Source organism: Aethalodelphis obliquidens, unplaced genomic scaffold (assembly GCF_003676395.1).
Source record: "Aethalodelphis obliquidens isolate GAN/ISIS:26980383/991018 unplaced genomic scaffold, ASM367639v1 scaffold90, whole genome shotgun sequence".
Classification (NCBI taxonomy): domain Eukaryota; kingdom Metazoa; phylum Chordata; class Mammalia; order Artiodactyla; family Delphinidae; genus Aethalodelphis; species Aethalodelphis obliquidens.
This window is the reverse complement of record NW_020838034.1, coordinates 5,573,858-5,586,463: the sequence shown is the minus strand read 5'-3', so window position 1 is coordinate 5,586,463 and position 12,606 is coordinate 5,573,858. Positions and strand designations below refer to the sequence as shown.

Sequence of the window (12,606 nt, the reverse complement as noted above, 5' to 3'; positions counted from 1 at the left end):
GTAATATTAACTGCTACCACTTATTAAGCTCCTATAGTGTTAACACATTCTTCCTATTCATAATCCCTACCACCTTTCTCCTAATAATGTTAACTTACTCTTCAGACCTGACTCAGCTTTGTTGTCAGTTCCTTCAGGAAGCCTTCCCCACACTGTCCTAGTCTGGGTTAGAACTCCCCGCTGCCCTCTCAGTTCCCATTATTTTCTCTTTGGCAACACTTATCACACTATATTGCCTGTTAATATTGATCTCCCCAACAAGAATATGAGCTCCATGAAAGGAGGGTGATCAATTGCTTTGTTGTTCTTTATATTGCCAGTGCCCAGAAGAGTGTCTGACACATAGTAGGCATTCAATAAATATTTGTTGAAAAAATAACTAATTATACAATAGAAAAAAAAAACTAGCATGTCCTTCATCAGCTAACTCACTTCCTTTCTGCAATGCCTTCTATAAAAAGGAGCATGAAAACAGAAGTGAGACTGATTCTCCGCTGGAAGAGAGTCATACTTTTACACAGAAGTTTATACTCTGGAAGAAGATGGCTCTTCACCACCTATGGATCTTGCTCCTTTGTCTACAAACCTGTGAGTTCTGACCCTTGATGATCCCCTCCTAATTTTCTGTTGTTTTAGAAATTTCCCTTAAGGAAGACATTGAATTGTCCTTTTGACCTGCTTTAACAGAAACACCCTGGGTCTCAAAAGGAATCCAACTGACTGGGGAGAGACCTAAAATCCAAACCTAACTGTTTTTCAGCTTTAGAGTTTATATTTCTGAATTTTATTTGTATTCAGTCTCTAAAGATCTGAGACAAACCCTTCTGCTCAGAAGAGTCAGCATATGGTAGACCTGCCCAGAAAACCAACAGAGGAACAGATAATCCAAAACCTTGAAAAACTTAAAAGCAATTTTCTTTTGGTGTTAGAATGTGTTATATAGACTTTAACAGAGATAGACCCTTCTCAATTATTTCATTTCTCCAGCAGATTAGAGAGATGCATGACTATAATTATCATTGTAAAAATTTCATTGTTATAAGCCCCCTTTATTTTCAAAGTAAATTCAGAGCTATTGCTCTGCTTCTGTCCTCCAAAAACCCTAAAATAAATGAAGAGATTATCATCCCTGTTCTACAAATAAGTTAGTTCTCAAAAAAAGAAACAGAGAAGTTGAACTGAAATTTCTGTTTTTCTTACTTATGGCTTAACAGTAAATTATAAAGGTTAAATGCATATTGGTTGTTGTTAGTACAAAGAAAACTATGTAACATCAACATAGTTCTGGGAGTGCTTTGTCATTGCATATATTATCTCATTGAATCCTAACCATTGCCTTATTTATGTAAAAATTGACTATATTTGGCGTTTCTAAATCTACTTATAGTGTCTCTTACCAGCTTTGGAAATGCATTAGCAAATTCCTGGCATAAGTTAGAACACAGAGAATCTAGTGGGTTAGGATGTCTTGAAAAGGTAGAATCCATGCACTTTGGTCTCTGGTTCCCTTAACCATTTAAAACTGTGGCTCATTTAATGTGAGCTTCATAGATATTGTATCCACTGGGCAGATCAGGGTTTTAGAGCCTATGTTAGTCATCCGGACATACAAGTAGAAAATGCAAGTAGATGGGGAAAAAAGTTGAATAGAACCTAAGTGTAAATCTAAGGATGTCCCCAATCTTCCAAAGAAGGGCTGGACAGGGTGGTACTTGATACCACTTAACTTGGAAAGCATTTTACAATTTTTATGCCCACATTCTTATGTGATACATACTAAAATCATTTAAATAAGCAAGATAGATATTATTAATTCCATTATGCAAAAAAGTGTAATCTAAGATTCAAGTTAAACAATTCACCTGAAATTTCACAACCTGAAATTGGTAGAACTGGAAATGGACACTTGTTCTGTTAACCCCAGGGCTATAGTTCTTTCTGCTGCACACTTTTCTGACCTCTTCACTCATTCAGTTTCCACGTCCTTGATACTCTTCAAAGGGCAAAACATGCTACGATGCAAGGCAGCTCTAAGATACACTTGCCTCATCTACTGAAACTGAAATCGAAGTTGTCAAATCAGCTAGCAGTGAATCATTCATCCATTAGTTTTAGGACTTTGGGAAAGTTATATAAACTCCACCTGTTGTCAGGAAGAGGACTATTTCCCCTCTTCCCCCTCTTGAGTTCTTGTGGCTGGACTAATAATAAAACTGACACAAGACAAATTATAGGAGAAAAGAGACAAATTTTAATTTGTGCACACAGAAGTCTCATAGAAATTAGACCTAACAAGTGGCCAACACAAACAGCTTTTATACTTTTTAGACAAAGAAAAAATAAACTTGTGAAGAATCAACAGGACAAAGAAACTTAGGCTTTGGGTGCTCAATCAGTGAAGAATGTAAACAGAGTTTGGGCTTGAAGTAGTAAATTAAAGTTACAAGGTTTGTTTATACAAGCTCCTTGCCCCAAATTCCCTGTCTCTGGTGATAAGGATGTCCTTGTACCTCCAAATACAGGGAGTGCACCTTTCATATGGGAGATTTATTTTCTGCTTTCAGGGGGACAGAGAAGAGTCAGAGTTTCCCTCTTGCATTGGCTGCTTCTTAAGGAACTTCAATTCAAAATAATCAACATTGGGAGTTACCTGGTGGCCTAATGGTTAGAATTCCGGGCTTTCACTGCCGTGACCCAGGTTCAATCCCTGGTAGGGGAACTGAGATCCCTGCAAGTGGCACGGCCAAAAAGTAATAATAATAATCAATATGCCATTGTGGCATATTTGGGGACAGCCCATCCTGGGCCCCAAAAATGTTATTTAGATTTCAAAATGGGAGAACTATTAGTACAATAGGATTGTTTTGAGAACCAAAATGATAATCCATGTACAACACTTGGCACAGTATCTGAATATAGTAGGTGCTTAACAAATATTGCTAATGCTGTTGTTTTTCACACTTGCTTTTCACGTGGCTTTAGGAGGAGCCAGGGCTTTCTTGCACTGAGATCCTGGACGAGACTCCTCTGTTTAGGATGATCCAAGGAACATGAGCAGATGAAAAGATGGTGGGAATTTGAGCTTAGGTGTGGGATTTTGGGGTTCCATAAGAGAAAACCGGGGATGAAATATTCATTTTGTCAGGGATCCATAAATGAGGGGTGGGGACTTGTTTTTATAGCAGCAAAACTAAAAGTACTTTCAGGTACAATTTGCCTTTGCTGAATGGATCTGTTTACCTTTTAAAATTTATTCCACCAACATTTCCTGAGTCAAAAATATACCCGAAATCCCTCCTGCTGCTATTCCTGGCAAAGGTGGTCCCTTATATTTAGCACTGGGCTTAGACATCAACACTGACTTTACTTACTTCCCTGGAATTCAGAGCAGTGGAAGCAGCTGAAATGCAGTGGGAAAAGGGGGTTGGAAATCCCATTTTCCCTTGAAATCACTGAAATAAGAGGAGTCTGAGTGTGCAAAGCTCATGACCATTCCATGTTGGAAAAGTTTTCTCTAAGAACCAAGACTCACAGTCTTATGCTCTATAACCTCAACTTCCTCATCATGACCTGTGAACACTGTGACTCTGACTGTCCCTCCAAGTATTCTGCTAGCTACCTACCCTTTGGGGTAGAAAACAAGAATCCACCACTTTTGCTTCATGCTCCTCTATGTGTTCTTTCTCACACTCCTTTAATTCATCCTTTTCTCCACACCTTTCTCACTTCTCTTTCTTCAGCCCCTCCACTTGCTCCCTTATCCTCTCTCCTGTCAATAATAGTAATAATTAACCATTTATGAAGCAATCACTACATGTCTCGCATTACTCTAAGTAGCGTACGTTTGTTATTTTGTCTAATCCTCACAACACCTTATGAGATGGATACTATTAATATCCCAGTTTACAGATGAAGACATTAACACAGAAAATCAGAAGTCGTTTAGCCAAAAAGTGGGGGAAGTATGATTTGAACTCCAGTGTCTTTAGGCTTAACCACTGAGCAGTGCTGCCTTCACCCACTTTGATGCTGAAGTGGAATTGTCCCTGAGATTGATGGTTATCCCACTTTGGGATTTATCATGAATGGTGATTTATTCGCAACAAGAAAGGATTATTCAGCAGAAGCTGGGCCTATCTCTATACCTACCTACAGAGGAGGATGGGGGTTAGAGGCCAGACCTTTGCCAATAACAGAAGTTTAGGCAGGCCAGCAAGGCAGAATATCCAAGGAAATGACCATATCCAGACATGGTTCAGGTATCATTCACATGAACATGGTTATGTGTTGACTTGAATTTTCTTCTTCAAAACAAACAAGGGTCCAGTATCAACAAGGTCTTGATGTCTTGTTGAATGTAGAGCACATCATGGTGTGTTCCAGCAGGTGATACTTAAAAGTACAAGAGAAGTGAGCGGGCCCCTCTGGATATCTGTTCCTGGATAAGTAGGCCCCAACCATCATCCTGTGGGTTAGGGAGAGAACTTCATGCCTGGAGCAGGGTCCTGGCAAGAGTCAATTTGCCACTAGTCCAAAGTCCTAATGAAGAGGGGCCTTCAAGATAAAGACCAAGCCTCTGTTCTAGAAAGCGATTTGAGCAGACTACTACCATAGACACTCAGAACGGGCTTAAAAGCAAAAGCCCAAACTAACACACCATTGTAAAGCAGTTATACTCCAATAAAGTTGTTAAAAAAGAAAAACAAACTACTATGTATAAAACAGACAAGCAAAAGGGTGTATTGTGTAGCACAGGGGAATATAGCTATTATTTTCTAATAATTTTAAATGGAGTATAATCAATAAAAATATTGAAAAATATAAATAAATAAAGCAAATCATTGTAAAGATTCCATGATACAGAGCTTAGCACAAATGTCTGGCACATAGTAAGTGCTCAATAAATATTGGCTATTGCTCAAAAAAAAAAGAGCAAAAGCCCAGTTATAGACAAGAAAAAATATATTAAGTATGGGGAAAACTAGGTGTCAGGACATTAGCTTAAACATCCAGTCTCCAAGTAGAGGCTTGAAGCTGCATACTTGTGACAACACAGGACTCCAGTAGAGGGGGTAGTGACCCACCACACCAACCCAATCCACAAAGCACCCCTAGAGACCAATATGGTGACCCACAAAGCAACCAGAGTGTCTTCACAACAGGATCCCAAAAGTCAGTGCTAGGCCACTTGCGTTACTCAAGTATTTTCTAAATCAAACCTTTCTTCTCTTGAACCTAAGAGAAGGATGAATCTATAAGTTTGGGGGTATCTAAACTCATCTATGTGGAAGTTGGAAAAGAAAGAGGTGTGAACACTCAATTGGGGAGCTGATGTTAGTAGAGGTATGTACCCACATTTCCTTTGTTATACTCGATTTTTGATTATATGCTTACAGTGCTGAGTAGTGATAAAACAATGGGTGGTCAGGACCCCATCTCTGTTTTGAGAATCTGTGTGTGTGTGTGGGTGTGTGGATGTGTGTTTTGCAGAAGTGGAATCAAGTCAACCCAAATCTCAATAAAGATAATATAAAGTTAAAAAAAAAATCCAGCAGAAAATAGCATACTATTGTATGGGGGTGGTAGGTTCCTTTTTTTTTAAACCACATAACCAAGGACTTTCCATGCTCATGGAGAATAACACAAAACTTCTGGCTGCTAACACTTTGTTTCCTCTTCGTCTGCTACTTCACTTCACTCAGAATAACTGGTTACAACCACCTTTCTTCTGGGTGCCATTGGGTGGTGCTACGTCTGGTCACCCTTCCAGGCCTGGAATATTCAGGCAGGCAGTGAATGGGAGGAGAGGAGGGGAAGGTTAGCTGGAGTCAAAAAAAGGACAAGAAATACTGACTTGAAGAATCCTAAAGAAGTGAGGGGGTTTGGGTCACTATTAAGCAAGAGTTTACCCTTCCTTATTTCCACTCCCATGAATAGCTTCATGTTGGCCTTCTCTGACATCTCCCCAATACTGCAGCTCTTCTTTTGGAACACATAAAAGTTGTCTGGTGATATTATCTTAATCTCTGTAATAATGCTTTCATTTTACATAACAAACACATATGGTGCCTAGTATATGCAAGGTACTTTTCCAAAAGGCTTACAAATATTAACTTGTTTAACTCTCATAATGCTTCTATGAAGTAAGTGCTACTATTAGTCTATTGGCTTCATTTAGAAGCTGATAAAACTGAGACACAGAGAGGTGGTTAAATTTCCCAAAGTCTCATGGCTAGAACCTGGCAGAAGCAGGATTCAAGCTCAGGCAGTCTGGATCTTCATCACTAAGTCATGGTGCTTGACACAGGGGCAGAAAGAGGGTGCTCTTCATGGCAAGACTCTCTTTGGGGGTTCTAGATTCTTCTCTGTTGATATATACATCTGAGAGCACTCTAGTGTCATTTGTTTTTGGAATTTTTGAATTTTATTTTATATTTTTATACAGCAGGTTCTTATTAGTCATCAATTTTATACACATCAGTGTATACATGTCAATCCCAATAGCCCAATTCAGCACATCACCATCCTCAAACCCCCACGGCTTACCCCTCTTGGTGTCCATACGTTTGTTCTCTACATCTGTGTCTCAACTTCTGCCCTGAAAACTGGTTCATCTGCACCATTTTTCTAGGTTCCACGTACATGTGTTAATATACGATATTTGTTTTTCTCTTTCTGACTTACTTCACTCTGTATGACACTCTCTAGATCCATCCACATCTCAACAAATGACTCAATTTCGTTCCTTTTTATGGCAGAGTAATATTCCATTGTATATACGTACCACATCTTCTTTATCCATTCATCCATCGATGGACATTTAGGTTGCTTCCATGACCTGGCTATTGTAAATAGTGTTGCAATGAACGTTGGGGTGCATGTGTCTTTTTGAATTATGGTTTTCTCTGGGTATATGCCCAGTAGTGGGATTGCTGGGTCATATGGTAATTCTATTTTTAGTTTTTTAAGGAACCTCCATATTGTTCTCCATAGTGGCTGTATGAATTTACATTCCCACCAGCAGTGCAAGAGGGTTCCCTTTTCTCCACACCCTCTCCAGCACTTGTTGTTTGTAGATTTTCTGATGATGCCCATTCTAAATGGTGTGAGGTGATACTTCATTGTAGTTTTGATTTACATTTCTCTAATAATTAGTGATGTTGAGCAGCTTTTCATGTGCTTCTTGGCCATCTGTATGTCTTCTTTGGAGAAATGCCTATTTAGGTCTTCTGCCCATTTTTGGATTGGATTGTTTGTTTCTTTAATATTGAGCTGCATGGGCTGTTTATATATTTTGAAGATTAATCCTTTGTCCATTAATTCTTTTGCAAATATTTTCTCCCATTCTGAGGGCTGTATTTTTGTCTTGTTTATGGTTTCCTTTGCTGTGCAAAAGCTTTGAAGTTTCATTAGGTCCCATTTGTTTATTTTTGTTTTTATTTCCATTTCTCTAGAAGGAGGGTCAAAAGGATCTTGCTGTGATTTATGTCAAATAATGTTCTTCCTATGTTTTTCTCTAAGAGTTTTATAGTGTCCTGTCTTATATTTAGGTCTCTAATCCATTTTGAATTTATTTTTGTGTATGGTGTTAGGGAGTGTTCTAATTTCATTCTTTTCCATGTAGCTGTCCAGTTTTCCCAGCACCACTTATTGAAGAGACTCTCTTTTCTCTATTGTGTATTCTTGCCTCCTTTGCAATAGATTAGTTGACCATAGGTGTGTGGGTTTATCTCTGGGCTTTCTATCTTGTTCCATTGATCTATATTTCTGTTTTTGTGTCAGTACCATACTGTCTTGATTATTGTAGCTTTGTAGTATAGTCTGAAGTCAGGGAGTCTGATTCCCCCTTCTCCGTTTTTCTCCCTCAAGACTGCTTTGGCTATTCGGGGTCTTTTGTGTCTCCATACAAATTTTAAGATTTTTTGTTCTAGTTCTGTAAAAAATGCCATTGGTAATTTGATAGGGATTGCATTGAATCTGTAGATTGCTTTGGGTAGTATAGTCATTTTCGGAATATTGATTCTTCCAATCCAAGAACATAGTATATCTCTCCATCTGTTGGTATCACCTTTAATTTCTTTCATCAGTATCTTATAGTTTTCTGCATACAGGTCTTTTGTCTCCCTAGGTAGGTTTATTTCTAGGTATTTTATTTTTTTCGTTACAATGGTAGATGGGAGTGTTTCTGTAATTTCTCTTTCAGAATTTTCATCATTAGTGTATAGGAATGCAAGAGTTCTAATTTCTCTTGTGGTCAGAAATGATGCTAGATATGATTTCAATTTTCTTAAATTTACTGAGGCTTGATTTGTGACCCAAGATGTGATCTATCCTGGAGAATGTTCCATGCGCACTTGAGAAGAAAGTGTAATCTGTTGTTTTTGGATGGAATGTCCTATAAATATCAATTAAATCTATCTGGTTTATTGTGTCATTTAAAACTTCTGTTTCCTTATTTATTTTCATTTTGGATGATCTGACCATTGGTGCAAGTGAGGTGTTAAAGTCCCCCACTATTATTGTGTTACTGTCGATTTCCTCTTTTATAGCTGTTAGCAGTTGCCTTGTGTATTGATGTGCTCCTATGTTGGGTGCATATATATTTATAATTGTTATATCTTCTTCTTGGATTGATCCCTTGATCATTACGTAGTGTCCTTCCTTGTCTCTTGTAGCATTCTTTATTTTAAAGTCTATTTTTTCGATATGAGTATTGCTACTCCAGCTTTCTTTTGATTTCCATTTGCATGGAATATCTTTTTCCACCCCCTCACTTTCAGTCTGTATGTGTCCCTAGGTCTGAAGTGGGTCTCTTGTAGACAGCATATATATAGGTCTTGTTTTTGTTTCCATTCAGCAAGCCTGTGTCTTTTGGATGGAGCATTTAATCCATTCACATTTAAGGTAATTATCGATATATATGTTCCTATAACCATTTTCTTAATTCTTTTGCATCTGTTTTCGTAGGTCCTTTTCTTCTCTTGTGTTTCCCACTTAGAGAAGTTCCTTTAGCATTTGTTGTAGAGCTGGTTTGGTGGTGCTGAATTCTCTTAGCTTTTGCTTCTCTGTAAAGCTCTTGATTTCTCCATCGAATCTGAATGAGATCCTTGCTGGGTAGAGTAATCTTGGTTGTAGGTTCTTCCCTTTCATCACTTTAAGTATATCATGCCACTCCCTTCTGGCTTGTAGAGTTTCTGCTGAGAAATCAGCTGTTTACCTTATGGGAGTTCCCTTGTATGTTATTTGTCATTTTTCCCTTGCTGCTTTCAATAATTTTTCTTTGTCTTTAATTTTTGCCAATTTGATTACTATGTGTCTTGGCATGTTTCTCCTTGGGTTTATCCTGTATGGGACTCACTACGCTTCCTGGACTTGGGTGCTATTTCCTTTCCCATGTTAGGGAATTTTTTGACTCTAATCTCTTCAAATATTTTCTCTTGTCCTTTCTCTCTCTCTTCTCCTTCTGGGACCCCTATAATTCGAATGTTTGTGCATTTAATGTTGTCCCAGCAGTCTCTTAGGCTGTCTTCATTTCTTTTCATTCTTTTTTCTTTATTCTGTTCTGCAGCAGTGAATTCCACCATTCTGTCTTCCAGGTCACTTATCCGTTCTTCTAACTCAGTTATTCTGCTATTGATTCCTTCTAGTGTAGTTTTCATTTCAGTTATTGTATTGTTCATCTCTTTTTGATTGTTCTTTAATTCTTCTAGGTCTCTGTTAAATATTTCTTGCATCTTCTCGATCTTTTCCTCCATTCTTTTTCCGAGGTCCTGGATCATCTTCACTATCATTATTCTGAATTCTTTTTCTAGAAGGTTGCCTATCTCTACTTCATTTAGTTGTTTTTCTGGGGTTTTATCTTTTTCCTTCATCTGGTACATAGCCCTCTGCCTTCTCATCTTGTCTATCTTTCTGTGAATGTTGTTCTTGTTCCACAGGCTGCAGGATTGTAGTTCTTCTTACTTCTGTTGTCTGACATCTGGTGGATGAGGCTATCTAAGAGGAATGTGTAAGTTTCCTGATGGGAGGGGCTGGTCGTGGGTAGAGCTGCCTAGTGTCATTTAATCTTCATAATTCCTCAAAGTGGTAGAGGAATTTTATTTCATTTACCAACTAGAATCCTGAGGTTTAGCAGGTAAGTGACTTAGTCATGGTCATTTAGCTGGTTGGCAACAGAGCCTTGACTAGAACATGTTTCTTGATCCCTAGTTCAGGACACTTTTACTAACCATGCTATGAAGCCCCAGCCTCTGGACCTATGCAATTTTTTTGTTTTTGTTAACAACATGAGAATATTGGAATGGAAAGTAGTTACAGTTAGCCAACTGCTCCTTCTTATTAATCAGTTTACACCATGGACCTTCAACACCAAGACCCAGAGACCAGTAGCGTTATCTCTTGCCCTCACTCTTTCTTGCTCTGAGTTTTCTACCTTGCTTTTTATTGCTAGAAAAAGGGCAACTGGGTCAGTAGCCAAAAAAGTATTTAGTTTTTCAACAAATATTTAATAATCATCCATTAATTGTTAGGGAAATACTAGTGACCAAAAAAGACAAGGACTGCGTTGCAATTATATTCTCATGGGGGTGCAAAGCGGGGAAGACAATAAGTAAATACGCACATACAATGCTTTAGTAGTCAAAACTGCTATGAGGAAAAATAAAGTAAGGCAAGGCCATAGGGAGTGATGAGAAGGAGACTGCTACTTAAACATGGTGTTTAAGAAAGCTCTCTCTGATGAGATGACATTGGAGCAGAGTTTCACAGTAAGGGAGTGCTAGAAACAGTGTAGAAAAGGAGGACAGCAAGTACAAAGTCTCTAAGGCAACAGCAGCTGGTTTGAAGAATGAGGAAGTCAGTGTGGTTGGAGTAAGTAGGGGAGAGAAGGGTAGGAGAGGAGGCAGGAGAGCAGGGGCAGACCAGAGAGGATCTAGTAGATGGTGGCAAAGTATATGAAAGGAGACTAGGGAGCCCCTCAAAACCCCAAATGTACACTGTCTTTGTTTTTAATAGACTCTAAGGAGAACTATGAGGTTTAAGTCTAAACACCCTCTTTGTTGTCATCAATATTTGATATTTCAAAATCTCTTTAGATTCCACCCAACACTTCTTAGTAAGTTTCCCTTGCTCAACTATGAAGAATTTGGTTAATTCCCTCCTTACCACCCTTCCCCCACCAATACCTTCTATTTTAAAACAAAATCAAATAGTAGTTTTGCTTGACCCTCTAGCTATTATTCTATCTTATAACATTTCTTTCACTATTAAGCTTTTCCACTTCTTTACCACATATTCTATCCTCAATCCTCTGTACTCTGGGCTCCATTTGAATCATCTTAACTTGCACTACATTCTCAAGCACCCTCAATAACCTCCTAATGGACAAATCTAGGGATCATTTTCAGTCTTTGTCTTACTTGAAGACTCTGAATCATTAGACATCAGTTACAGCCCCCTTCTTGAGATTTTTTGTCCTCCTGGATTTCATGATATTGTCCACTATTGATTCCTCTCTTGCCACTCCTACCACTTGGTCTATTCAGTTTCTTTTGACAGTGCCTCTTTTAGAACTGTGAGCACTCTTCACAAGGCTCAGCCTTGGACTTCAGCCAACTCTTCCTGAGTGACCCTCTTCTTCAATCATCTCCTCTCCATAGATGATTCCTAAACCACTTGAATTTCAGTTTGATGACAAATGACAGAGACTCAAAAAAAAAAAAAAAAGAATTCCTTAAAGAAGAAAAAAGTTTATTTTTTGCTCATGTAAAATGTCTGGAGTTGGCAGTTTGGTTGGTAGAATAGTTCACAAGATCATCAGGAATCCATACTTTTTCTGTCTTCCTGCGCCACGATTCTCAGTACTTGGCTTCCTCTTCTTGATCCAAAATGTCCAAGATCCAGTTGTCATGGCATTCCAGCCTGCAAGAGACAAGGAAGAGATGAAGAAAACAAAGCATCCTCTTCTTAAAGATATAAAAGTTGATACAATACTTTCAGTTTCATCCTATGGACCTGAACTTAGTCACATGACCAAACTGAGCTAGCAGAAGGCTGGGCAATGTAGTCTTTTTTTTTTTTTTTTAACATCTTTATTGGAGTATAATTGCTTTACAATGGTGTGTTAGTTTCCACTTTATAACAAATTGAATCAGCTATACATATACATATAACACCATATCTCTTCCCTCTTGCATCTCCCTCCCTCCCCCCTCCCTATCCCACCCCTCTAGGTGGTCACAAAGCACTGAGCTGATCTCCCTGTGCTATGCGGCTGCTTCCCACTCGCTATCGGTTTTACATTTGATAGTGTATATATGTCCATGCCACTCTCTCACTTTGTCCCAGCTTACCCTTCCCCCTCCCCATGTCCTCAAGTCCATTCTCTAGTAGGTCTGTGTCTTTATTCCCGTCCTGCGCCTAGGTTCTTCATGACCTTTTTTTCTTTTTTTTTCTTTTAGATTCCATATATGTGTTACTATGAATGGAGATGAAAACAAATATTGGAAAACAACTAGCAGATTCTGTCACAGCCCCCCAAATAATACTTTGAATCCATTAACTTTTCTTATCTTCCATCCTTCCAACTCCTTATTTAGATGGTCCACC

General features: G+C 38.6%; 1 protein-coding gene across 7 annotated transcripts in view; it reads left to right on the top strand.

The window, feature by feature from the left end:
• The first annotated feature begins 491 nt into the window (after positions 1-491).
• CD84 (CD84 molecule) overlaps positions 492-12,606 on the top strand; it is a 49,863-nt gene continuing 37,748 nt past the window's right edge. For all 7 annotated transcript variants that reach the window (XR_003430415.1, XR_003430417.1, XR_003430414.1 and 4 more), the window contains exon 1: positions 492-588. Coding sequence is in view for 3 of the 7 variants with exons in the window: in XM_027095145.1 (XP_026950946.1) it covers positions 543-588 (46 nt within the window). In the remaining 4 variants the exon portion in view is untranslated. The remainder of the gene's footprint in view (positions 589-12,606) is intronic.